Below are 27961 nucleotides of genomic sequence, written 5' to 3'. Positions count from 1 at the left end.
AGTATTAACGATAATTTTATTTAACTTTATTTTTTATCTCCACTTTGTAGTTGCTTTCTGTTAAATATTATCTCTTTTAATTAGTTTCATCTTTTTGTATTTTTAATTACTGAAATTTCATGTGACATAACACAAAGAATAACAAATACCTTTGGTTGAAAATACTGTTATATGTCAGACACACTCACAAACAGTTTATCGTATGCAAACTTCTCTTTATTGAACCTATCTCCCTGCTTAGTACATCTCTACCCTTGAGTTTATTTTAAATTTGCATTCCCATATACTGGGGTGTCGGTCAGTAGAGTTTTAATTGATGTTGTGGAAGCATGAAATTTTCTTTGTGTCTAGTGTCATACATAAGTTTCAAATAGCTTTCTTCCATCACCTCAGGGGTACTATGTAAAAAGATGATAATGTCAAATTTGTACGATGGAGGGATACGTAATGTTTTTAGGTTTTTGAATAATGGGTGACAGGGAGTTCTTGGAGGGGCAGCAAACATTTTCCTAACAATTCTTTTTTGAAGTAGCTGGATTCGTTACATGTGGCTTGAATTTCCCCAAAAATTAAACCATATCTAATTATGGATTCAAAGTAACTGTGGTACAACACTTTTCTACAGCTTATGTCTGTTATTCCAGATAGTATATCCACTGCAAAGGCAAGGTTGTTTATTTTTGTAGTTAAATAATCTATATGTGCTTGGTAGTTTAGATTTTTGTCCAAGTTTAGTCCCAAGAATTTAGTGGACTGAGCTTCATCCATAACTTGATTTTTGTGTACAACACTGATGTCACTGATTTATGATTGTTTGGTTCTAAATTGTGTAAAGAAGGTCTTTGAAAAGTTAAGTTTAAAGCCATTTTGTTGAAACCATATATCTAGGTTGTTTAGTGTGTTTATAACACAATCCAAAATATCTCCCATATTTTGTTTTTCAAGGAGTGCTGAAGTATCATCAGCAAATATGACTGGTTAGGCATTGATATTATGAGGTAAATCATTTATGTACAGGAGAAACAGTATTGGCCCTAAGATTGAGCCTTGAGGGACTCCTTGTGATACTGTATCCCACTGAGGTGCATAATTTATGGTGTTACATGTTTACGATTATCTTTTGTTTCCTGGATGTCAGATAAGACCCAAGCCACTGCAGAGCATTTTGCATAATGCCACATCTCGTGGAAATCAGGTTTTCTGCCGGATATCAGTGTCTTCCAAACACGATATTTCGACGTCATTACTTGACGTCTTCATGAAGAAGCTGCTTGCTACTTTGAAATGTTTCGGTTTATTTCAAATTTTTATGGAGTCACTAGTTAACCAATGCTAATTTAAACAAACAACCTCGATATTTTTGCTTTGATTGAGAGTAATCTGCAGTTCTTCAATTTTGATACTACCTACCTTCAGACCATTTATATTCCAATGGATTAATAGCGTTTTCACTTTTCTTTATCTGTCTAAGTACACATTTTCGTAGATTCTAATCTCAGTGTTTCCTTCTCATCAATTACTAATAAATAATCCTTCAGATGGACTGGTGGTGAGACTCTTCTCTTGTTAAGGAGACAGGTGACTGCTGTTGCTCTTGCTGTTGTTGATGTGTTTCCGTTATTGGTGTTGCTTTTTTCCTTTGACTCACTTCATTAGACATTACAACTGGTGCTCTTACTTCCTGATTTGTTTCCACAGGAGAGGCTGGAACTGCTGCTGCTGTTTTCATGGTGCTAGAATAACTTTTCCTCTGAACTATCCCTTGTGTGGTATCTGCTGTTGACGTTCTATATGTACTGTCAATCTGAGTGATCTTTCTTTTGTTCCATTTCTTAGTTTTGGGATATGTCACTACACTTTGTATGAAACTGTTTAGCATTTTGTGGAACTTTGTAATTTTCTGAGATAGAGGAATGGCAGTTGAACTAGATGTGTGGGGAATTGTCTCCATAATTGCTATGATTTTATTACAGATGGCAGATTTTCCAATGGCCATGTCTGATGAAGAGATCATGGTGCATATCCCCCTTGTGGAGAAAGAACGTGTTCTGAAACGCTTTGCAAATTTTATTGCACAGTCTGTTGGCTTTCTCTATCTCTTTGTTTACACAGGAGAAATTTGGTACATCATATCTGTGCGGAATACCTACCACTATCGTTGTTTGCTTTTCCAGTAACGTTAGTGTTTTTTTAGGTATCTTGTAGCTCCTTTAAGATCATTTTTATAAACATCGTTTGCGCCTGCTATTAGAACCGGACAAGGTTTATTATTGGAACAGTTCTTGACGATTTCACACATTGAAGCTCCTGATTTAACGAAACTAGTTGCGTTTACTGTATGATAAAATTTTAAGAAGTTTGCGATTCCTCTACCATGACTGTCGGTATATAAACACATTTCACAGTTATTCGTCAGATCTTCACATAGTGATGAATTGTCACTACTAATTGCTTTCGTCTTGTTTACTGCATGTGGAATGAATGAAGATTTATTCGCTGCATCTAGTGATGGGGGTGATTGCTCTGTGTTGCTCTTGCGTTTATTATTTACCTCCATTATTAATTTTCCGTTCTGACTAATCCTTGAATTAGTTATATTTGGTGTCAAATTATCGTATTTGTTAATTGGCACCACATGACGGTTCGTCCATTTAGGCATGGGATATAAAGTTTTTTTGTACTCACTGATCTGAGACACATCATTTGTTGACTTCACAGGAGTTTGAGTAATACGCTTAGCGAATCTTCAAGCATCTTTTTACTGTATGTTCTTCAGTGTTTTCCTATTGTCAGTTCATCCCATTGCACATGTCTGGTACATGACTTCGAAAAATCTGCTGGTAAAACAATGATCTGAAAGTTGTGTTTGATTGTGAGTTGCCTTCATAGTCATCTTGTGAAAGGTCGAATGAGGAACTGAAACTGAGAATTATATTCCATTTTTTTCGATTTTCGAACTTTATGAAGCGAGTTGTTTTGATATTGTACAAGGATAAAGAACACATGTAAATCAAAAGCTTATGCCCTAAAATTACAATTAGAATAAAAATAAATTTTGTTAATTGCTTGCAGCAAGACCACTCTCGAGGCCGCCCTCCAGACTTGCTTACTAGGCAGTGACTTGCCGGCAGCGATCATAGCCTGGCGACGGTTTCATCTTTCGTGTATAAACTTTGGCAGTGTTGTGATGAAAGAATTGTTTACAAACCGGTGTTATGTAATTGGTTAAATGTTTGAGCATGCTAAATAAATGTGTTCGAAAAATAAAACATGGGAAGGTGAGGTTCTCATTTAGTTGGCCTTCTTTTCTGTTCGCAAATCTGTTCACATTTATTTACCCCCGTCTAATGAAGAGGAATGATTATCGTTCTTTTTGTGCTAAAACTCAACTGCATTTAAAGCAGTGTACGTAGTACTTGGTTTAGAATGAACAACGATCTGTTTCATTTCACATATGAAAATAAATCAGCAAGCATTTAACTGACGATGAGTATTATTTTTCCCTTCTTGTTTTGTATAACTGTTCATAAATATTGCAAGTTAAATGGCGTTAAATATAGTACTCCCACACCGATACGATGTATTGTGCAAATGGATATAAACATGTACTTTACTAACATCAATATTTATATGATTTTCCAGGAACCGGTAATAGAGAACAATCATTTGTACTCTGATTTTTGTTTCAGACATAAGCTGTGGAGAGCACAAGCCAAAAAGATGAGAAGAAAACGAATACGGCAAAGAATAGCAAGGGAGAGGGATGCTTTGCTACAGAAAGGTTGATAACCGGATGTTTTAAATTTTTGCTGTTCCTAAAACTCCTGAGGTTACGTAAAGTAGGCCTGCTGTTAGGTTCACAATTATATTGTTTCTCTGATGTATTTGTCACTTCACACGAGTACTAAAGTGAGCTCCTGTTCTAAAGATTTCAGATATTCTCTTCAAATATTTTCCACCCCTTGAACGAATCAACTTTCAAATTTCTGCTTTTCCACATGCCATATGACAAAATTAACACTTACAAGTTTTACAAAAGTTAGATTTTTACCACTGTGCTCTTTTTATTTATATATATTTTTTGTGTGTAGCCACAGCTGGTGAAAACTGTTATTTATTTCATGATTTCTTCTGACTAACCTTTTTTCCCCAGTTAATTGACACTGAATGCTTCTCATTATCATCATCTTTTGACCTGCCGTGGTCCTAGTAAGATTGTTACAATCTTACCTCCAAGTTTTCCTTTCATTTCATCATGGGATGTTCCAAAATGCTTCTCCTGCAGGACTAGCTATAATTGACAACTGTGTATGGGATTCTTCAGTTAAGTATTCAATTGAGATGTTGTAGCCCTTTTTACTGATGAATGTGTACTACAATATTGTTTGCATTTAAAGTTCTTGTAAGCTCTCATTTGTTTTTGTGTCCAGTTTTGTGTAGGTTGCAGTGGAGTACATAAACTTCTTATTGGTCATTATTCTGTTCTCCTGCCTTGATATCATAACAAAGTGTTTGTGTACAAAATTTCATTTCCTGTCTTATTTATGTAAACACGATTCATTGTGTAAGTGCCCGAATACAAACCCAGAGCCCCAGTGTTTGAATCCCAGTCTCTCCAAGGCAGCTACAGTAATACTTTCTTAATGTGAAAAATGCCAAGTGCCATTGTGCTTCCTCGCTGTTTGGTCCCGTCCTCCAGATCAGCCAACCAACCATTGTGCATTAGAGTCCGTGTTACACTATAAGTACACCAGTAACTGGATGAGTATGTCAGTTCAGTGCTTAGTAGTTACAAAGAGAGAGAGTGAGAGAGAGAGAGAGAGAGGATACAACTTGCAAGCTATCTATACAGTCAGCATAAAATATTCAGCTCTTACAATCAAGATGTGGTGCACAAATAGAGTGAACTTCAAACCATTATACAGTATGCTTTAGAGATGTATGATCTGAGCAAGATTGTAAGTTAAGGGAAAGACCCTCTGTGGTTTAATACCTGTATTAGAAATTTGCTACAAAGCAAAGAGAGCTTAATCTGTGATTTAAGTAAGGTCAAAGCCTACTTGACAAGCGTAAGCTTAATAAAGCCACTTTGATTGGAAAGAGAACAATGTGAGAATCATTTGTTGAATTTGAAAGTAAAATTCTGCCAAAAGATCTGACCAAAAACCCTTAAAAGTTTTGGGTGTACATCTATACTCCGCAAGCCACCTGACGGTGTGTGGCGGAGGGTACCTTGAGTACCTCTTGAAACTAAGTTTATGTTATTCTACTTATTTAATCTTATAAATGTTTTTTGGTCACACTCCTTTGCTCACATATTTCATGTATTTTTTATCCATAAAGGTTATGCAAAAGAGATAAACTCCAGTGGAAGACTCTGCAGGAGAGATGCTCAATAGCTCGGTACGGGCTTTTGTTAAAGTTTCGAGAACATAACTTCAGCGAAGAGTCAAGCAGTATATTGCTCCCTCCTACGTTTATCTCGCAAAGAGACCATGAGGATAAAATCAGAGAGATTAGAGCCCACACAGAAGCATACATATAATTTTCAGCTTCTCTTTCATTGGTAAACCTCACCACAAGAATTGATCTGTTGAATCTGTTCTATTGACACTATTGCGAAGGAGGTTATTAAGAGCTGCGGAGTGCAGTAAGAGAAGGAAATGTCAAAAACTAAATCTGTTTCTTGGTTAACATGAACGATTACTACTCTGCTACATTCTACTGATAAATATCCAGGACAAAAACATGACAACACATTAACCTTCACAAATTGTGAAGTCAGTGGTTGAATATTAATAACTGCTGCACTATAGACTTTGTGCAGCCTCTACCATATGTATCACAGCTGTTGTGCAAGTTGGTGGGTATGTCCCACATTCAATTTTTGAGCATACAGGCTGGCATTATTCAATTTTCTTGACAGCTCAGTGCCTGGACATCAAAATCTTCTAAAGCAGTGTTATGAACTTAAAAAAAAACTCACAAAATTAATTTTATGATTTCTGAATGCTGGCACATTGAAGTCTTGATTAACAAATAGTGAATCATATTTTTTAATAAAAATAATATCTTTCTGTTTTTAATTACTATTCTCATAAAAATAGAAGTACTCACAATAAATTAAAGTTTGGTATAAAAATGAAAAACATCAAATCTGCACTAATAACAGAACTGTGAAACCATCGTGTTTGTCTGTTTAACACGCTAATCTCCAAAACTACTAGACGAATTTTTATGGCGTTCCACATGTAACTTGGCAGTAGCTTGGGGAGCAACAAATAGGCTTTATTTATCCAAAACTAGAGAAAAGGTTATTGTAATTTCAAGTTTTATCTTTATGGGGCTTCGGACGGAACAGGCGGCAAGCTAGGGTAGTCTGTGCAGTTATGCAAAGCCACTGTACTAGGATTGCATAGTATTAACGCATCTGCCTAGTAGTGAGCAGAAGACCTGGGCTCAAACCCTGGCCGTGGTACAAATTTTCATTTGTTACTTCAGTCTACATGTATACAACATAGTTGTTTGAGACTTGAAAAGATCTCTGGCATCATATAGTTTCATTTGATTAAAGCACATATTCCTTGGTTTCAGGCAATATCCCCTGTTTCAGTCAGTGATGATATGATATTCCAATATAGTTGGAGAGCTTCTTCTGCGCTGTTCGAGTTTAGTGGGAATAGAAAGTGGGCTGAGGCATAAATGGGAATTTGGAATGAGGAGGAGGCATGCTAGGGGTAGTCCATGCAAAGCCGTTGTCAGGATGGCATAGCGGTTAGCACATCTGCCTAGTGAGGAGGAGACCTGGATTTGAATCCAGATTTTCATTTATCGCTTCAGTTTGCATACATACATTATATATGTTCGAGACTTGAAAGAGTCTCTGGAACCACATAGTTTTATTTGATTATCCAAAACTGTCTGTTCAGCTTAGTAGTTTGGATGTTTAAGCATCAGAAAGTAAACCGTATAACCAGTAGATGGCACTGTTAGTTTTGTACTACACCAAAGAACCAATAGGTGGCGCTGTTAGTCTTTTCAACTCAGTGAAAAATGTATTTTTGTAACTTTATGTCACTGACAGAGTTAAGCCCTGCAGTCTTGTCTTTACAAATACAAACCAACAGCGAAATTGCTTGGGTAGGATATACAGATTTACTGATTTCACTTTGTGTATTAAAACTTTAGGACATTGCTTTGCTTCTTTCATTGTGTTTTATTTATGTTCTTTGCTAAGAAAAATGAATTTACTAAGTTTCCTTTGTGATTTGTGTACCTACTCATTACATTCTGATATCATGTTCACGAATAAAAATGCCTTGAAAACAGTTGAGACTTTCTGAATACACCAGAACACCTGAAAGACTGAAAACTGTGTGGTCTTAAGACTCCAGTGAATGTCATGATGGGAGACTAGCTACAGATCGAAAACATCAGACTTTAAGTCACACTTTGAAAACTCCTCCCAAAGAGATGCAATATAACTCTGATTGAGAGTGTCATGCATTATCTCTTATCTCATTTCTCAGAACCTATCACTCATAGAGGCTTAAATTTGCTTCTCTCAAATGTAACACCATAGAAGAGAAAAATTTTGACAGGAAGTGGCAGAGGTGAGCGAATTTTTATACCTAAATCTTGATTAATCCTGACAGTTTACCATTTTAACATGTACAGTTCCTGGTGAGCTTATGTTATGCCGCTACAATAAGCAAACTAAAGACCAGATGCTGCAAACTGTACATGACTCACCCGTATTAATGAAGCAAATGAGCCCTTCCTTCCTGTCCCCAATCATACTACTTCAAATGTTGTATACAAAGAAGCTTTAAAAGTCAAAAATAAATTCCAGGCATATAAAGTCTCAAACACAGCTTTAAGTAAATAGTTGTGCTATGCCAGGTTTCTTACCTAGTAGACAGTAAGTACTTTTTTTTATTTCAAGAGATTGAACAACATTTTTGTACCAAATTTTAATTTGTAGTGAATATTCATATTTGTGAAAGTACACACCAATGACAGAAAAAAAATCAGAAGTCTTAATTTCGAGCTTCAACCCCCCCCCCCCCCCCTTCGGAAGGTCACAGTAGCAGACACACATTTTTTTTTCCCTCCCCCCCCCCCCTCTCTCTCTCTCTCTCTCTCTCTCTCTCTCTCTCTTACAGATCAAACACTACTTTTACTTATTTCAGGTTATTGCTTGGCTACACATTCTCATATTGAATTGCAATGTTATGCACATATCTTTTTCAGCTCCTTTATTACCTTTAGAGGAGGTCGTGTCGTAAGGTTGTCTCCTTTGAGAGTTCCCTAGTATGTACGAGGGATACTCAAAAAGTAAGTTCCGATCGGTCAAGAAATGGAAACCACTGTGAAAATCTAATAAAGCTTTGCGCATATGTGTTCGACAGTGTCCCTAGTATGCCTGTCGATTACATCACTTCGCTCTTTTCAGTTCTGAGCGCATGGTGAGCACATAAAGATGCGTAGAAAATAGTGTCTCCCTCTCCAAGTATGAGGTCCTCATGAGAGATTTAGCCTGATGTTATGCAGCCCACATTGCAGAACTGTCATACAGTTCCTACTTCGTGACAGTTCTCCGTTGGGGCATTGAAAATGCTCCTGCAGCGTTTTCGATGGGAAGTGTTTGATCACCCGCACTACAGCCCGAAATTGGCTCCCTTTGTGTTTCATCCCTGCTCACATTAACTACTGGCTATGAAGACAACATTTTCGCACAGACAACGAGCTACAGTTGAGCGTAGAGAATTGGCGGGGAAGCACAGGCAGCTGCCTTCTATGACAAGGATATTGGAAAGTTGGTACAATGCTATGACAGATGTCTATGTCAGAGTGGTGACTATGTAGAGCAGTGGCTGGAAGCTGTAGCTAACTGTTGCCGATAAAATATATCTGATTTTCAAAGTGGTTTCCACTTCGCGATCAATCGGAACTTACTTTCCGAATAGCCCTCGTATGACCTGTGATGCTATAGTGGGGAGGGAGGGAGGGAGGGGTGGTCAGAGAGAGAGAGATTGGCTGTTTTGTGATTCACAAAGGGACAAACCATTACATGAAGCTTTGCCATATTTGTGGAATGAAACTAGAACAAAATGAAGATGGAAAAGCAGAACATAAGAAAATAAAATAACTGTGGAAAATGACAACAGCAACAAATCAAAGTGTCAGAGATTTTAGGATAGCAAGATACAGAGCTAAAATTTTGTAACTTTGGATTTCAGAAAAGCTTCACTAGAAGCAGGAGACCTATGATTCTACTAATCAAACAAGGCTTATGTGTTGGATAAGACTTACATGTGCAAAATAATAGTTCACCATTCTATTAGACTTCATCTGCTGAAATAGCTGACTCATATTCGTGTGGGCAACAGTCAAATTCCTGTTCAGCCATCCAGATTTAGATTTTCTGTGATTTTCCTTAACAAATCCCAAGATGGTTCCTTTGAGAAGGTATATGGACAGTTTAAAATCCAGGATGGAATGTAACAATATTATGAGAAGGAAAGTTGCTACTCACGATATAGCGGAGATGCTGAGTCACAGATAGGTGCAACAAAAAGACTCTCACAATTAAAGCTTTTGGCCATTGGACTTCGTCAGCAATACACACACACTCACTCACTCACTCACTCTCTCTCTCTCTCTCTCTCTCTCTCTCTCTCTCTCTCTCTCTCGCAAACGCATCTCGGTAAGTACCAACTTTCCTTCTCTTAATATATTGTTATATCCTTTTCTTAATATATTGTTATATGGACGGTTTACTTCCTCATCCTTCCCGAGTCTGAACTTGTGCTCGATCTGTAATGACCTCATTGTTGATGGGGTGTTAAACCCTAATATTCCTTCCTTTATGTGCTGATTATCATATTTTATCCTGCAAAATCTGTGAAGTTGCTGAATCTGTAGTTACTTGACATAGAGGAAATAAAACATGTTTCGTCTTGCATATGATCAAAGCATGATACTGTGCAACACATGACCTAAAATTTGCTGTTAGGGCACTGCCAACATTTCATGGCAGAAATTGTATGCTCGTGTTTAGCTTTCTGATAAGAGAACTTGATTGATTACCTTAATTATATAGTCTTTATACAACAGACGTCAAACAAAAAGAGAATTTAATGATATTTGTGTAAAAAGTGAAAAATGCTGTAGTGATAATTGCTTCAGTAAGTGTGCTTTGCATTGAAATAGCCTTAAATTTCATTGTTATTGACATTACCAACCCATCAATCAATTTCAGAGCAAGAAGAAAGGGAGAAATCCCCCAGGTATCAGGCATGGAAAGCGTCTCAGGAAGAACTAGAAAAATTCCAGGAAGAGGAAGAAGCCCGTTTGCAACAAGAAAGGCACAAAAAGTGGGAAGAAGATGAAGCAATGGCACAAAAATTGTGGCAGGAAAGACAGGAACACCTTGCAAAAGTTAAAAAAGAGAAAGAACAGCAAGAGGTAATGTAATCTACCAGCAAATATCTTAATTTCTAGTTTATGCGGGATGAAAGATGGGTTTTGTGCTCCCCCTCATCCCTCCTCTCCTCTCATCTCCTCTCCTGTCCTCTCCCAGGTCCTCTCTCACCCTCACCTCCATTACAGCAGTAAAGTAGTTCAACAAAAGCTTGAAACATAGTGCAATTTTCATATGCTTAAGTTTACCTGGGTGTGCCACTCACTATTCACCTACAATAATGTCATTCCTCATTTTTCTTCTTATCCAGGAATTTCTCTTATTGAAATGCAGTGTAATATTTTGAAGAAATGAATGCACTGCATTTACCAATTTGTGTGACTTTTTTATTTTTTTATTTATTATATTTTATTTTTATTATTTGCATCCCTGATTGGAGTAGAAGCTATTGCACATTGTAACACACTCTTGAAATATTTCATAACAAGAATGATGACAATGCTGTTCTTTTTTGACCATTCACAGTTATCACTTAACTCAAATTAGGCTGTTTATTTATAGTTATGTGTACAGGATAGTCACAGAACCAGTAAACTGTGAATAACAGTAACAACACTCAATAACCATTCAAATTATCGTAAAAATTATAGCACTTAGGATACTTAGTGCAGGGAGCACCAGTTAACCTTCTGCATAAATAAATGTAACACATTTTGCAAAAACAGGCAGAAGGACTCATTATTGTTCAGTTGCATGATTGGTGAACAGCCATTTGAAGCAGCAATAAGCATGGAATATCTGGGGAGTATGCATCTCGAGTGTCCTAAAGCAGGACAATTATGTAACATTAGTTACATGAAACTCAGTTGCCAAAATGACATTCAGTGGATTAATTGTAGAGAAATGAAAGTTTTGGTGGATTAATCCTAGAGAAATGAAAGTTTTGGCTTACAATACCTTTTTTTTAACCTATTCTTAAGTATTGTTTGTGAGATGAGGAACTAGAGGAGATAGAGAAGGTACAAAGAAGACCACATTTTGTCATGTGTTTGTTTCGTAAACATAAAAGCATCCGGTCGCAGGTTCAAATCCTGCCTCGGGCATGGATGTGTGTGATGTCCTTAGGTTAGTTAGGTTTAAGTAGTTCTAAGTTCTAGGGGACTGATGACCAAAGTAGTTAAGTCCCATAGTGCTCAGCCATTTTAACCATAAAAGCATCATGGAGATGCCCATCAAAATCCAATGGCACACATCAAGGGAGAGGTGATAGTGCATCATGAAGAGATTTACTGCTAAAGTCTGAGAATGTAGATTCAAGGAAGAGTCATGAAGTATTGTTTCATACAATATTAATATTTCATGCATGGGAGTTTGTTGAGTTTGTAACTCACTTTTCCACTCCCAGTCCCATCTAGTTGCACCGTGCAAACTGGACACATCAGTTTGTCCAGTATCATCTGCTGCCTGTCGAAAAATGTTATAAATTTCAGTGTTCCTAGCTGGACCTTCCAGGGCCTTTGTGCAAGTAGGTACTGCTGAGCGGCCATTGAGAATGGATGCATCAAGTAGCATGGAGACTCTGCAACTAGCATTCGTTTGTATTGGCCAGCCCAGGGCCGCAGCTGGCGAACACATTTCGCAGTTTGTTATATTATGGAATGAACATATTTTTATATAATAGGTTGTTTTCCATTTTATCATTGGAGTGGAAATGAGGAGGGAACAATGAGTCCTTGTGCACTATGTCCTCAAACTCAAATATACTAATGCAGGACCAGAGGCTTATAAGTGAATTGCATACAAGATGAAATAGACGTATATGCTTCTTTAATGCATAAGAGTAAAAGATAAAAGTGGACTTTATAGTCAAAGTTAAACAATGGAAAATCCAGTTTGGAATAGCAACAGTATGAATTAGGATAGATTGCTAATAACGACATAGAGGAGGCATCGTGTAGTAAGCAGTAGACTTTTGGATATGAATCAGTTAGTCTTTATGTTATTATCAAAGTATCTATAATCAGCTTATCATAAAACAAGAACAACTTCAAACTTATTAAAAGTGTTTTTTTAGCTCCTTATTCGGCAGGAGTGGGAAGAGCAGCAAAGAAAAGAACGTGAAGCTGAAGAGGCTGAAAGAAAACTTAAGGAAGAAAAACAGCGTAAACAGGTAAATTATATTTCCATCAGTAGAAGTAAATAATTCAGTTTTGAAATATTCATATATATTCTGATCTTGCTATAACCATAAATACCTATTTACCAGGCTATGAGACAACCTCCTTTCTTTGGAGAGGTTTTGTTAGAAATGTTTATTTTTAACATATTTTAACAAATCAAAATTACAAATTGGTCTGCTGTATGAAGCAGATAGCTTTTTTGTTGAATGCCACAGGAGCTGCTAAGATAATGATGTTCTGGATCTTAACATAAGTGTCATCCTCTTCACAATTGTAATCCACCAGCTTGTACTTTCTGTAAATTCTGTGATGCAAGCATTTGGAAAATTCCCCTTTATCTCTATTGCGTTCATTCAGATAATTTCTCAAGCTAACAAGAAGTTTTCACTGTGTGTGCCTTGCATGGGCTGCACAACCTGCTGCTCCAATTTATAAAACCTGCCATGATTTGGGGTGCTGAAAGTTTGACATCTAGAACTAGTGAGCTTAACCTGTTTTTCATCTAACACCATCTATGAACATTCATTTCCATGATACCAAATTTTCTTCGTGCTGCATAGTCTTTTGTGATCTCTGCTTCATGAAGCACTATTAACTGAAAATTAATGTCATATTGCCTGCATGTACCAACTGTGAATTGCAAAATCATAGATCCACATTTCTCAGGAGAGCCACAGTTGTGATTTGCATCCATTATCAGTCATTGCAATTTACTGTTCTTATTGCTTTGACAGTTTAAGCTAACTGAATAACAACAATAAGTTATCCTCTCAGCTCACAAGTGTTGAAACAGCAGAAATCAAACCAATGTGGGCTGAAAGTATGCTCCATCATGTGATGCCAATCTTGAAAATTGATGGTGCTGTCAAACAGTATCTGCTTTAGCACTATTTTTGAGCGCTGTGTTTCTTTTGTTGTGTTGTGCCACATTTTGAGTGTTCTGTGTGAAGATATATATATTAGAGTTAATTAGTTTCTTGTAGAAATGTATAGTATTGTTGAGTATTTTTGTCCATTTACAAAGTCAGTTCAATCCCAAACACATCTGAATTCAGGAAAACTGCAATTTAAACACGATATGTGTTCATTAAAAAAAAGCATGGTATAATGGATGCATTCATGACAAAATTGGCTGCCAGCTCAATACAACCCTCCCCACATTTAGCCAGAAGGATAACACTACACCCAGTCCCACACTTACGAAATTGTCAAATAACATCTGCATGTGATCTCAACTACAAAAGCTTCCTGTACAGATGCAAGACATCCCTTACATTAAACTATTACATGACATAAAAACATTCAGTGAATGTAAGAAAACCTTGTGTTTTACAGATGAAAAATTGGGGCAAAAGTCTTGTCTTGTAGTTGGTTAAATATAGTGTTCACGGTAAAGCAACTGTGTTTCTATTAATGATGAGCCATGCATTACTCTCCTATTCAACCCCTTATTCACCATACTTCCTGCAAAACCTTGTTAGGTTGTAGTTTGGTGTATTATGTTCTTTCCTAGTTTATTCTCTGTGTGAAAGCTGAAAAATATGACCAGGAGTGCGTAAAATCAAGATATATGTACAAGATACAAAGAACATACAAATTTAAGTGAAAGCAGCCTCTCCACATTTAGTGCGCATCTTCACAAAAATCATTACACTTCATCTTCATTTTCTTGTGCTTTCATTCCACTTTGACCCAGAGTCAGCATGGCTATTAGTGGATGTAGTATGGTTAGTTTAATGGTTCACTGGATTCCCTTCCTGTCACCACCTTGTTATGCCCTCTCCCCTCAGGACAGAATGTGTATACTCCATCTGTCTTCATGCAGTGTTATTCATCTAAAAGTTAGCAAAGGCGTTCTAAATGTTTGAAAATTATATAACTGAGGTTTGACTTGGGTACTGGCCTGGTCCTAGTGGGATGGGGGAAACCACCTAAAAACCACATCTAGGCTGACAGGCACACTGACCCTTGTTGTTAACCTACTGGGTGGATTCGATCTAGGGCTGGCGCACCTCCCCATTGTGGAAGCTATACCTTAACACACACTGCTATCTGGGTGGTTTGACACTCTACAAGAGACATCTATGCCAGTCTTCCAATTGTCATAGAGCTGAAAAAAGAAGTTACATGAACATCTTAGAGGAAATCGAAATCAACACGTCTGGAAAAAAATCCATTTAACATTTTAAACAAACAGACAGAACTTAGAAATAAAAAATTATTATTGAGGACCTTTGACAATTTTTGTTTTTTTCAATGAGAGGTAGGCCTAATTCAGAACAGAAAACAAACGATTTCCAGCAAAGATGTAAATTAAATGACAAACGATATCTCTATTACGTAAATTGATATTGTAACAGTCATGCACAAATATTACAAAAAAAGTAGGTCATAATTGAAGAATAACATATAAGATCTTATAACATAAGCAAAAATTATACACACAACCAAATAATACTGATAATAGCTCAACTGTATATAGGTACCATTTGGGAATGACCCATCAGTCAAAACTGATAGTGGGAAATAAATACAACCGTACACATTCCATACAATTTTTTTAGGCTGCGAACAGCATACACAAGAAATATTCACCAAATGTGGGAGTTTTAAAACTCCATCTGAGTGGTAGGGAACATTCAGGAAGGCAACTTGGTGTTCAAAAAAGCCTTGGATATCTTATATAGGAAGAAATGTATAATCATTAGGACATCAATAGTCTCTAAACAGATTCTGACCAGGGATCGTCCTTGCAGATATAGGGTGCACCACTGTTGCGATCAACCACAGTGATTACTTTGCAGATGGTCTCCACTTTCAAGCCTAACTGCAAGGATTTCATGCCTGAAATTCAGTATGACCCTTAGCGTATTTCTTAATCCCTGGAAGCTTCCTAGAACCATTCATGTGGTTCTGTCTTCCTTCTTTTATTTGTTTTCAAAAATTAATGACCCTAACACCACATTTTAGCTTGCTTAGTCAACAATCATCGCCACCTAATTATCCACAACTTAAATCAAACATAAATGTTAAGAACCACTTCTTTCATGGCTTGTCTACAATTCTTATCCCATTATTATCTTGAGTTTTATTTGTCGCTGACAGTGCGACATCCCGAAGCATTAATATCTGCCATACTGATTGCAGTGCTAAAGCTGTCTTCTCCCATCATTTTGATAATTCCAAACCTGCCATCTCATTATTTATAAATACAACACACCATATCATCCCTCACACCTACAGCTTTGCAGGGAAGATATACAAACAGATCTGTGACATGTTCATAGGCACTTGCTTTGTACCCACATACGCAAATTTGTATATGGACTCCCTAGAAAGGTCTTCTTAGTCACGTTCCATACCTCAGTTGGTAAAAATGGAATCCTTATCAGACAATTTTGTTGTCCTTCCACCTTTCTGTCTGTATATCTCACTTTTAAAAAACCTTTTTCTCAGGAACAGGAAGGTGTATCAAGCTGAAATTTATGTCACTTACTAAGGTGTATGGTCCCTTGTCAGTATAATAAATCTTAGCTTCGAAGTTTTTAGTGCTCAAGAGATGTGACCATTTATATCACATTTTTTTAATGCAAAGTCACTCATCAAAACCTATCATGTACTTCCTGTTGGTCTAAAGTCACAAAATTTGGCAAGAAGAAAGATTCCACTGTGCAAGTAAAGGGAAACATCCAAAAGTGTTAATTTATAATTATATTACACGAAAATAAATTGTCATATGTTAACCGACTGCCAGTCTGTCCCTCCATCAGCAAGACCCCTTTTCTCAGAAATTAATCTATGTATTAAGTTGATATTTGTGTCATATATGGATTTCTGTGGTTCTTTGGTGGTGTAAAAAAAGTTAAGCTTCTAAGTCAATGAACTCAAAATGCATGGTCATTTAATTAATGTATTTTGGTACCCACAAACTCACTCATTAAAACCTACATGGTACTTCCTGTTGACTTGGAAAAATGGAATTTGGCAAGGAGCAAGGTTTCAGAATACAAGTTAAGGGAAAAAAATCTGAAAATTGTTAATTTGTACTCATACCACAGGAAAAAAATATTCCTTTGTCATTTATTATCTGACTTCAAACTTGAAATTAAAATATTCTCGAAAGCCTTGAAATCCCTGGGATCAATATTCTGCAAGTATCGATGTTGATAACAGGCAAAAATTGTTAAGATCCTTAATTTCCAGAATGGATGAACTGCCTATATACACAGTTAATTCTCTACGGGACCCTCAGTGTGTGAGTTGTACTCACACCTGGCCTTTTTTTTTTTTTTTTTTTTTTTTTTTTTTTTTTTTTTTTTTTTTTTTTGCATTGTTATCTGTACCAGGGGCAAAACAGTCTGTCATCATTTTTTTAGAGTCCAACCCGTTCTCATCTATACATTTCAGCTGATGATCAGCTCAACTAAGCACCTTTCTATACACAAACCTAGACTTGTCTGGTGACTCCTTAAAACTCTCCTCTCATATTGCACCCACCAACGAGATACACAACCATTTTGATTGCTGCCATCATTTCCCACCAAAAGATCTTTACCATTCAGGCTTGCCACCTGCAGATAATGCAAGTGTGCACATTGTGCATTTTGGTTTCACAGCCTTTCAATTATTCCAGCCAGTCAGTGAAAATTGCGACTGGTTTCATAGAGTAGTTCATGTGTCTGCTTATCATAAATTTACTCAACAAATATGACTCTCTTCAGCTCCCCCTACAAATAAAAGACAAAGGGATTTATTTACGATGAACAGAGCCGTACAGGAGGGTTCAGCATCCTAGCCATTTTTCAAGGGGCATGTTATTGAAAGTAGCATGTGCAGAGCTGGACCCCTGTTTGCTCAACCATCACACACATGGCTGTACTTTAGGGACCAGATATAGCTCTTGCTTTACATCAGGAAGTTGTTTGTCAATAGACGATTCAATGGGCTGTTTACTGCCAAGCCTGCTGCAGCCACCACAGCATCTTGGGGAGCAAGCCACACTCATGTGTGGTGCACAGGACATGGTAGACAGCACTGTCAATCTTCCATTGAGAAACAATCTCCTAAGGTAAACCGGGGTCCGTACCTGGTCTGCAAAAGACATCAGTGAGTATGGTGGCCAAATATGCAGGGTCCCAGCCTGCATGTTTTACAGAATTGTTGGTGAACAGTAGTGTAGAAATTACCTCAGCCTCCATTGTATGTAAGCCAAAAGATCTGTCAGTTTGCAAATGATATTTTCTGAAGCACTAAAGGTATGGAATTTAGCAGGAGTTTGAGTTAAGTTTGTCCAAGAAGGATCAAGTGAATGGTCACTGACAAAACCATCTGAAACATTCTCATCAATGACAGTTAATGTGACAGTTCAGACATTAGTAACGTGTCCTCCAGTACCAGATGGCAGTCGAATGAATTGATTATACCATTTCTACCAAAGGTCACTTCATTAGTAAATAGGACTGCTTGACAAAAGTCAAGAATGGTTGTGGCTTGTTGCAGAAAATATTGACAAGATGTCTTTATGAAGGAGAAAAATATACTTGAGAGGTCGAAAATCATGATAGGTCACTGGATGTGATGTCGCTCATCAAATGCTGAAGCATACGTGGAACGTTTTTTCTTCGTATAGTCCTGATAGAAAAGAGTTCTGGTCACCCCACACTCAAATTGATGGTGATCTGGGTCACAGTAGACCATCAATCATCACATATGACTGTGAGCGCAATGTGTTGTTTATTCGTCAGATTATTGTCGTTGTGTTCTGTGATGGGTTACTCATGTAGGCACAGTTTCCCAGTGGTATAGAGGATCCACAGTTGACACTGTTGATCTCAATAACATGAATACATGTATAATTTCTGCTATTATGTGACCATGCATTTTGCACCAATTATCACCCACATTCAGAGTCAGTTAACTTGTGATGTACTAGCATGTCTGTCTATAACAGATTGTATAAGATAACATGTCTACATTCACACCATACCTTGCATCTAGCTGCAGCATTCATACTCCATACATTGCACATCTGCAAATTGGACATCCATTCCTGAGATTTTTGGCCATTCATTTAACATTTGTAACAATTTTTGCACATGTCACAGACGATAGGGATAGCAGTGGTTTTCACGTAAAATACATAACCAGGCTCTGGACATACACCACGATGGTAGATCAGTTCCCTAAACCTGTTACTGGATTGTCCTATATGCCTTCTGCAAGCTGTTGTTCCATTTCCAATGTACTAGTTTGAAATGGAAATCATTTCACAGAAATGCTGATAAAGATATAGAAGTTATTTACTTTCAGTGATACTCTCTGTGGGTATATTGAGCGTAGAAATTCTGTATTGCGTCCTAATATTTCTAGTTCAGTTCACCATCCCGTATTGTTTCAAATGTCAATAGCCCTTAATGTAGTTCATGCAGCAGACATTGCACAACAAAAATTTGGCATAAGAGAAATGTCATAAAGTCATCTATCAAGCAAAATATGTGTTTCTAGGTTAATATAAATCAACTTGTTTTTATGTGAGTATAGGTTTTACCTGTCAGTCACAGCCACTTACAATTATTATAAACTTGATGACTTTGTGTATTATTTTATTATTGTTGTTGGACCCTTTTCGGAGCAGTGGTAGTTCAACAGAATAACTTCCAATATCTTATCACATGCCCTTCTTTTTCTGTGATAAAAGTCTTGTGTGGAAAGAAGAGAAAGTTACGTAGTAGTTTCGGTGTTGCAATTTTGTTCAATTACTTTTTCACTATAATTAATGTAAGAGTTCATTTATTTAAGACATGGTCACTCGATATGTAATAAAAAGAACAGAGAGGTGATTGCTGACACTCTGCATGTGTTTTATTTCATTTGCATATATTCTTCCAGAGAAAGATAGAAATTTTTTGTTCTCAGTGTGTTACATTGTTGTAGAAGTAACCTCAAGTTTTATTCATAATTAGTTGTGGAAGGTAAATTAATTTTTATTTCTCATTCTTATGTTTCAGGATGAATTGCTAAAGCAGATTGATGACTTCATAAATAAGGTGAGATGTGCTCCTTGTTTTTGTTGTTATACCAGTAACTTAAATAGTGTAATATTGCCTCCTCCTTTATGTTAGACCACTGAAAAAGTAGATGTCACCTCCTTTATGTTAGACCACTGAAAAAGTAGATGTCACCTCTCAGCACAATTTAATACATAAAAAATAGAAGGTATTGAACTAATACACATATGCCAAAACCAAAGATTTACAAGCTTTCAGAACCTTGAATTTCTTCACCTGCAGCAAAGGACTAGAGAAAGGTACACATACAGCAACTGTTGTTATTGCCATATGTGTGTTGATACTTAGCTTGCCCTGTCCTGATAGGTGTTAATTGATGTATGATCCAAAAGCGTCTCTGAATGATCTTTTAAATTTTTAATTTTTTAACATTCTCTGTTGCTCCAACAACACAAATTATATTAAGCACAAATTATTTATTGGTAACGCTCAGAAAGTAGTAGTTCCTGACTCTTCTGGAAATACACAAAATGACAGCTTCTGTAGCTGGATACTGCATGGACAACACTGTACTCTGGAAATGTTTTGAAAAACTCACACTTTAGTGCAGGAGAATACTGCTTATAAATTCAACTGGGCAGGCATTCAGTTGTGAACCATGTGCTTGTGCACCCACATGCCTTTGGTTTGTTCACAGATAACACAACTGTGAGTTGAATTGTGAGCAAAGACTGTACTGAATTAAGTAGGCACTCAGGTAGTATGCCAGCCAAATGTCGACACTAGGTAACAACAAAGTCTGAATTGCAGTCCAGGAGAAAACTGTGTAAGGCAGGTACATTATCAATAGGCACACTGGAGAGCCTGCTGCAAAAATTGGCTGAATGCGACAAGTAAGACCATGATGGTATGTGGCAGCCCTTTAATCAGCTGGAAATGTGTTGCCATTTGACCTGGCACCAGCAGATGTGGCCTTCCGCACTGTGCGTAGCAACCTCACTGGATTTGTATATAATAATATTGACTGATCCATTAATATGTCTGGTGGGATTACCAGACTTTCCTCCTCCTTTTTATTAGTGAAAGGATTCTGGTTTTGAGAGCTTGAAGTAATGATGTGAATTAGAATTTGTAATTAATTATCTGAAATCTATTTTCTTTTCAGGGAGGAGAAATGCCACAAGCTATAAATGTGTCTACGGAAACCAATCCAGACAAACCTCTATGTCCATTCTTTTCTAAAACTGGTGCCTGCAGATTTGGTGACAGATGTTCCCGGTATGTGATCTCTCTCTCTCTCTCTCTCTCTCTCTGTCTCTCTCTCTCTCTGTGTGTGTGTGTGTGTGTGTGTGTGTGTGTGTGTGTGTGTGTGTGTGCTGGCAGATGTATGTGCAAGCATATTCATGGAAGCTCTTGCATCAAATGTTTCTCAAGACCTGGATTTATTATAGCAAATCTTTACATGTTTCTCTGGGTTCATAATCCATATTGATGTGTTGTTCGCTCCACTGTTTTGACTTATTTGTCTTATTTCATCTCTGTTGTACATTTTATATGTTGAAATTTGTTTGCAACTATTTATTGCTATTCTGTACTAATTGATACAGTAGCTGAAGCTAACAGGCTAGGCTTTTCCTCTGAGTCCAACTTATTTCTGGCACATTTTTTAGATGTTGTATATATATTTTTTATTGATAAGTACTTGGGTTGTAATTTTTTGCAGGTTGGACAGGGTATCCTTTACGACTTATTCAAAATTTTACCTCACCATTTATAAGAAAAAAAGAGATGTTTGAGATATCACCTATGTGCAGTGTATTATGAATCATATATTGTTTTAATGTTGAAGAAATGTTGTAACTTTATTGTATTAATATTATCAGTGCTATATTTAGTGTGTGACCAATTACTGCTTCCTTAAGATATAAAGTGAATATTTGTATTCTGAATTCTCCCTTCGCGAATAAGAGCCCAGAGTTAGCTTTAAAATGATTGTCAATAGAAATCAGTTGTAAGTGTTAATTATCTCTACTTCCAAAAATATATAAATAACTTAATTAAAAATTAACTGAAAAGTGAATTTAGTGAATTTGTCACTTTGTTCATTGTCTTGCAGTTTACATCTGCCTTAGGTAACCTACTGCATTTGTTATGTAACATCACCCACTTGCATATATCAGTAACAGAAAATGTTGTACTGCATAGAATATCTACATGTGCAACCGTGCATCCTCTGCATAACTGGAAATGATACCATATTCATGAGCTTATATTATCCAGTGTGCAGACTGTTGCAAAACACTTTAAACATAGCATGTTGCAGTTCATTATTTCATAAATAATGAGTCTGCCATTTCTTTTGTCATAAAATTCAAATAACTAGGACAATTTTTTGGTATACATCAGACCCTGCAGTTCAGAAACAGGCAACTGTAGTTGGCCAATCCCAGATTGTGCTTTACACATGACATCATGTGTGAATCCAAAGGCACCACAAGGTGTTTTAAGGTAACTAATGTAGTAAACAGATCTGGTCAGATATTAATCGGAGAAATCAGTGACTGCAGCTCACTCACATTGTGTGTCACATCATAGATCATGTGGATTTTTTTTGTAATGTATATGTTTCCGTGGTAGCTGTAAAATAATGTGTCTACATACTTTAACAATGTTTGAAATTTTTGCTGGCCCCTGATCCGTGTTACCATCTGTTATGTTGCTAAACATGATTCATTTTAGTTATTTTCAGTGTTGCATCAATTGCATCATAGGATTTCCCAGGTCTTGTTGAAGAGATTCTGCCACATCTATGTATACTTCATGTGTTGCTGATTGTCTTACACAATTCAGAATTTCTTCTGAGTGTCAGCATTTCTAATAATCTTGTAGCAGCAATTTCTTATTGTGTCAATATTGCATATTATATCTACTTTTACTTTATTTTTATAGTACCATTTCCATGAAACAACCATTACCATTACTGTAAGTGGAGCTGTTACTACCCTTATTAAATTTATTTCAATCAGTCTGCACCATTACTCTTTTTAAAATTTGATCAAATAGTTTTTTTACTTTCTAAATACACGGAAGAGCCAATGAAACTGGTTCACCTGCCTAATATTGTGTAGGGCCCCCACGAGCACACACAAGTGCCACAACGCGACATGGCATGGACTCGACTAATGTCTGAAGTAGTGCTGTAGGGAACTGAAACCATGAATCCTATAGGGCTGTCCATAAATCAGTAAGAGTATGTCGGTGTGGAGGTCTCTTCTGAACAGCATGTTGCAAGGCATTCCAGATATGGTTAGCAGTGTTCATGTCTGGCGAGTTTGACATGCGAGGTGTCACATTGCCTGTCTGGAATTGCCCAAGTCCGTCGGAATGCACAGTGTACATAAATGGATGCAGGTGATCAGACAGGATGCTTACATACATGTCACTTGTCACAGTCATGTCTAGACATATCAGGGGGCCCGTATCACTCCAACTGCACATGCTCCACACCATTAAAGAGCCTCCACCAGCTTGAACAGTTCCGTGCTGACATGCATGATCCATGGATTCATGAGGTTGTCTCCATACCCGTACACATCCATCTGCTTGACACAATTTGAAACAAGACTCATCTGACCAGGCAACATGTTTCCAGTCATCAACAGTCCAATATCGGTGTTGACAGGGCCAGGCAAGGCATAAAGCTTTGTGTTCTGCAGCCATCAAGGATACATGAGTGAGCCTTAGGCTCTGAAAGCCCATACCGACGATGTTTCGTTGAATGCTTCACACGCTGACACTTGTTGATGGCCCAGCATTGAAATCTGCAGCAATGGATAAGCAGCTGAGCAGCAAGTCGTATACTCCTAGCTCACTCATTTGTTACATAGTTTAATTCTTAATTTCTTTGCGTGTTTTTGGTACTTGCATTGTTTAATTCATAAATTTCGAGCGTATTATAGTATTTGAGAGTTGTAGCATCGCGTTTTAGTACCTGAATAGTGTAATTTCGCTTAGTCTCCTTCCGCCGCCGAGCAGTGTCAGCAGTGCGCAAGTAGCAGCATTACTGCATTTACTAGGCAATCTTGTATTTTAATAACCGTTTAAATTTTGTCGATTTGTTTGCGCTCTCTGTAGATTAGTTCAGACGTTCTTAGCAAAACAGTTTTTAGCATGGATAGGGACTGCAACTGCTGTGTTCGGATGCAGGCTGAGTTGGCATCCCTTCGCTCCCAGCTTCAGGCAGTGTTGGCTTCGGTCACACAGCTTGAGGCTGTTGCCAATGGGCATCACTGTGGGGGTCGGGATGGGGGTTTGTCGGGGACGGCCAGCTCGTCCCACGCATCCCCTGATCGGACTACGACTGTGGTTGCCTGGGATACTGCCCGCATTGAGGCTGATCCCTCACCTGTGGTAGAGTGGGAGGTCGTTTCAAGGTGTGGCAGGGGGCGAAAGACATTCCGGAGGGCTGAACGGAAAGCCTCTCCAGTTTGTCTGACAAACCGGTTTCAGGCTCTGTCTCAGGCTGATACTGATCTTCGGCCTGACATGGCTGCTTGTCCTGTTCCAGAGGTTGCCCCTCAGTCTGCAAGATCCGGGCAGTCGCAGAGGGTGGGCTTACTGGTAGTTGGGAGCTCCAACGTCAGGCGCGTAATGGGGCCCCTTAGGGATATGGCAGCAAGAGAGGGGAAGAAAACAAATGTGCACTCCGTGTGCATGCCGGGGGGAGTCATTCCAGATGTGGAAAGGGTCCTTCCGGATGCCATGGAGGGTAGAGGGTGCACCCATCTGCAGGTGGTCGCTCATGTCGGCACCAATGATGTGTGTCGCTATGGATCGGAGGAAATCCTCTCTGGCTTCCGGCGGCTATCTGATTTGGTGAAGACTGCCAGTCTCGCTAGCGGGATGAAAGCAGAGCTCACCATCTGCAGCATCGTCGACAGGACTGACTGCGGACCTTTGGTACAGAGCCGAGTGGAGGGTCTGAATCAGAGGCTGAGACGGTTCTGCGACCGTGTGGGCTGCAGATTCCTCGACTTGCGCCATAGGGTGGTGGGGTTTCGGGTTCCGCTGGATAGGTCAGGAGTCCACTACACGCAACAAGCGGCTACACGGGTAGCAGGGGTTGTGTGGCGTGGGCTGGGCGGTTTTTTAGGTTAGATGGCCTTGGGCAAGTACAGAAAGGGCAACAGCCTCAACGGGTGCGGGGCAAAGTCAGGACATGCGGGGACCAAGCAGCAATCGGTATTGTAATTGTCAACTGTCGAAGCTGCGTTGGTAAAGTACCGGAACTTCAAGCGCTGATAGAAAGCACCGAAGCTGAAATCGTTATAGGTACAGAAAGCTGGCTTAAGCCAGAGATAAATTCTGCCGAAATTTTTACAAAGGTACAGACGGTGTTTAGAAAGGATAGATTGCATGCAACCGGTGGTGGAGTGTTCATCGCTGTTAGTAGTAGTTTATCCTGTAGTGAAGTAGAAGTGGATAGTTCCTGTGAATTATTATGGGTGGAGGTTACACTAAACAACCGAACTAGGTTAATAATTGGCTCCTTTTACCGACCTCCCGACTCAGCAGCATTAGTGGCAGAACAACTGAGAGAAAATTTGGAATACATTTCACATAAATTTTCTCAGCATGTTGTAGTCTTAGGTGGAGATTTCAATTTACCAGATATAGACTGGGACACTCAGATGTTTAGGACGGGTGGTAGGGACAGAGCATCGAGTGACATTATACTGAGTGCACTATCCGAAAATTACCTCGAGCAATTAAACAGAGAACCGACTCGTGGAGATAACATATTGGACCTACTGATAACAAACAGACCCGAACTTTTCGAATCTGTATGTACAGAACAGGGAATCAGTGATCATAAGGCCGTTGCAGCATCCCTGAATATGGAAGTTAATAGGAATATAAAAAAAGGGAGGAAGGTTTATCTGTTTAGCAAGAGTAATAGAAGGCAGATTTCAGACTACCTAACAGATCAAAACGAAAATTTCTGTTCCGACACTGACAATGTTGAGTGTTTATGGAAAAAGTTCAAGGCAATCGTAAAATGCGTTTTAGACAGGTACGTGCCGAGTAAAACTGTGAGGGACGGGAAAAACCCACCGTGGTACAACAACAAAGTTATGAAACTACTGCGAAAGCAAAGAGAGCTCCACTCCAAGTTTAAACGCAGCCAAAACCTCTCAGACAAACAGAAGCTAAACGATGTCAAAGTTAGCGTAAGGAGGGCTATGCGTGAAGCGTTCATTGAATTCGAAAGTAAAATTCTATGTACCGACTTGACAGAAAATCCTAGGAAGTTCTGGTCTTACGTTAAATCAGTAAGTGGCTCGGAACAGCATATCCAGACACTACGGGATGATGATGGCATTGAAACAGAGGATGACACGCGTAAAGCTGAAATACTAAACACCTTTTTCCAAAGCTGTTTCACAGAGGAAGACCGCACTGCAGTTCCTTCTCTAAATCCTCGCACAAACGAAAAAATGGCTGACATCGAAATAAGTGTCCAAGGAATAGAAAAGCAACTGGAATCACTCAATCCAGGAAAGTCCACTGGACCTGACGGGATACCAATTCGATTCTACACAGAGTACGCGAAAGAACTTGCCCCCCTTCTAACAGCCGTGTACCGCAAGTCTCTAGAGGAACGGAGGGTTCCAAATGATTGGAAAAGAGCACAGATAGTCCCAGTCTTCAAGAAGGGTCGTCGAGCAGATGCGCAAAACTATAGACCTATATCTCTTACGTCGATCTCTTGTAGAATTTTAGAACATGTTTTTTGCTCGCGTATCATGTCATTTCTGGAAACCCAGAATCTACTTTGTAGGAATCAACATGGATTCCGGAAACAGCGATCGTGTGAGACCCAACTCGCCTTATTTGTTCATGAGACCCAGAAAATATTAGATACAGGCTCCCAGGTAGATGCTATTTTTCTTGACTTGCGGAAGGCGTTCGATACAGTTCCGCACTGTCGCCTGATAAGCAAAGTAAGAGCCTACGGAATATCAGACCAGCTGTGTGGCTGGATTGAGGAGTTTTTGGCAAACAGAACACAGCGTGTTGTTATCAATGGAGAGACGTCTACAGACGTTAAAGTAACCTCTGGCGTGCCACAGGGGAGTGTTATGGGACCATTGCTTTTCACAATATATATAAATGACTTAGTAGATAGTGTCGGAAGTTCCATGCGGCTTTTCGCGGATGATGCTGTAGTATACAGAGAAGTTGCTGCATTAGAAAATTGTAGCGAAATGCAGGAAGATCTGCAGCGGATAGGCACTTGGTGCAGGGAGTGGCAACTGACCCTTAACATAGACAAATGTAATGTATTGCGAATACATAGAAAGAAGGATCCTTTATTGTATGATTATATGATAGCGGAACAAACACTGGTAGCAGTTACTTCTGTAAAATATCTGGGAGTATGCGTACGGAACGATTTGAAGTGGAATGATCATATAAAACTAATTGTTGGTAAGGCGGGTACCAGGTTGAGATTCATTGGGAGAGTGCTTAGAAAATGTAGTCCATCAACAAAGGAGGTGGCTTACAAAACACTCGCTCGACCTATACTTGAGTATTGCTCATCAGTGTGGGATCCGTACCAGGTCGGGTTGACGGAGGAGATAGAGAAGATCCAAAGAAGAGCGGCGCGTTTCGTCACTGGGTTATTTGGTAACCGTGATAGCGTTACGGAGATGTTTAATAAACTCAAGTGGCAGACTCTGCAAGAGAGGCGCTCTGCATCGCGGTGTAGCTTGCTCGCCAGGTTTCGAGAGGGTGCGTTTCTGGATGAGGTATCGAATATATTGCTTCCCCCTACTTATACTTCCCGAGGAGATCACGAATGTAAAATTAGAGAGATTAGAGCGCGCACGGAGGCTTTCAGACAGTCGTTCTTCCCGCGAACCATACGCGACTGGAACAGGAAAGGGAGGTAATGACAGTGGCACGTAAAGTGCCCTCCGCCACACACCGTTGGGTGGCTTGCGGAGTATCAATGTAGATGTAGATGTAGATGAATTAGTGAAAGGGTTGCACTGCTATCACATTGACCAATTCTCTTTAGTAGTCACAGGTCCCATTCTTGCAGGATCTTTTTCCAGTCACAGCAATGCCGGAAATTTGATGTTTTACCAGATTCCTGATACTCACGGTACTCTTGTGAAATGGTCGTACATGAAAATTCCCATTTCATCGCTACCTTGGAGATGCTACGTCCCATCGCTCATGCACCAACTATAACACCATATTCAAACTCACTTAAATCTTGATAACCTGCAATTGTAGCTGCAGTAACCAATCTAACAAATGTGCCAGACATTTATTGT

The 27961-nt window shown here is 38.6% G+C and overlaps 1 protein-coding gene across 1 annotated transcript in view; it reads left to right on the top strand.

Annotated features, from left to right (window-relative positions):
- Positions 1-3148: 3148 nt before the first annotated feature.
- Positions 3149-27961, top strand: part of LOC126481475 (U2 small nuclear ribonucleoprotein auxiliary factor 35 kDa subunit-related protein 2) — a 55354-nt gene continuing 30541 nt past the window's right edge. The window contains exons 1-6 of the mRNA XM_050105253.1: positions 3149-3278; positions 3690-3781; positions 10265-10470; positions 12501-12596; positions 19614-19652; positions 20779-20891. Of these exons, the coding sequence (XP_049961210.1) occupies positions 3271-3278; positions 3690-3781; positions 10265-10470; positions 12501-12596; positions 19614-19652; positions 20779-20891 (554 nt within the window). The 5' untranslated portion in view covers positions 3149-3270. The remainder of the gene's footprint in view (positions 3279-3689; positions 3782-10264; positions 10471-12500; positions 12597-19613; positions 19653-20778; positions 20892-27961) is intronic.

This window comes from Schistocerca serialis, chromosome 5 (assembly GCF_023864345.2).
Source record: "Schistocerca serialis cubense isolate TAMUIC-IGC-003099 chromosome 5, iqSchSeri2.2, whole genome shotgun sequence".
NCBI classification, from domain to species: Eukaryota; Metazoa; Arthropoda; class Insecta; order Orthoptera; family Acrididae; genus Schistocerca; species Schistocerca serialis.
This window is presented reverse-complemented; position numbering and strand designations above follow the sequence as displayed.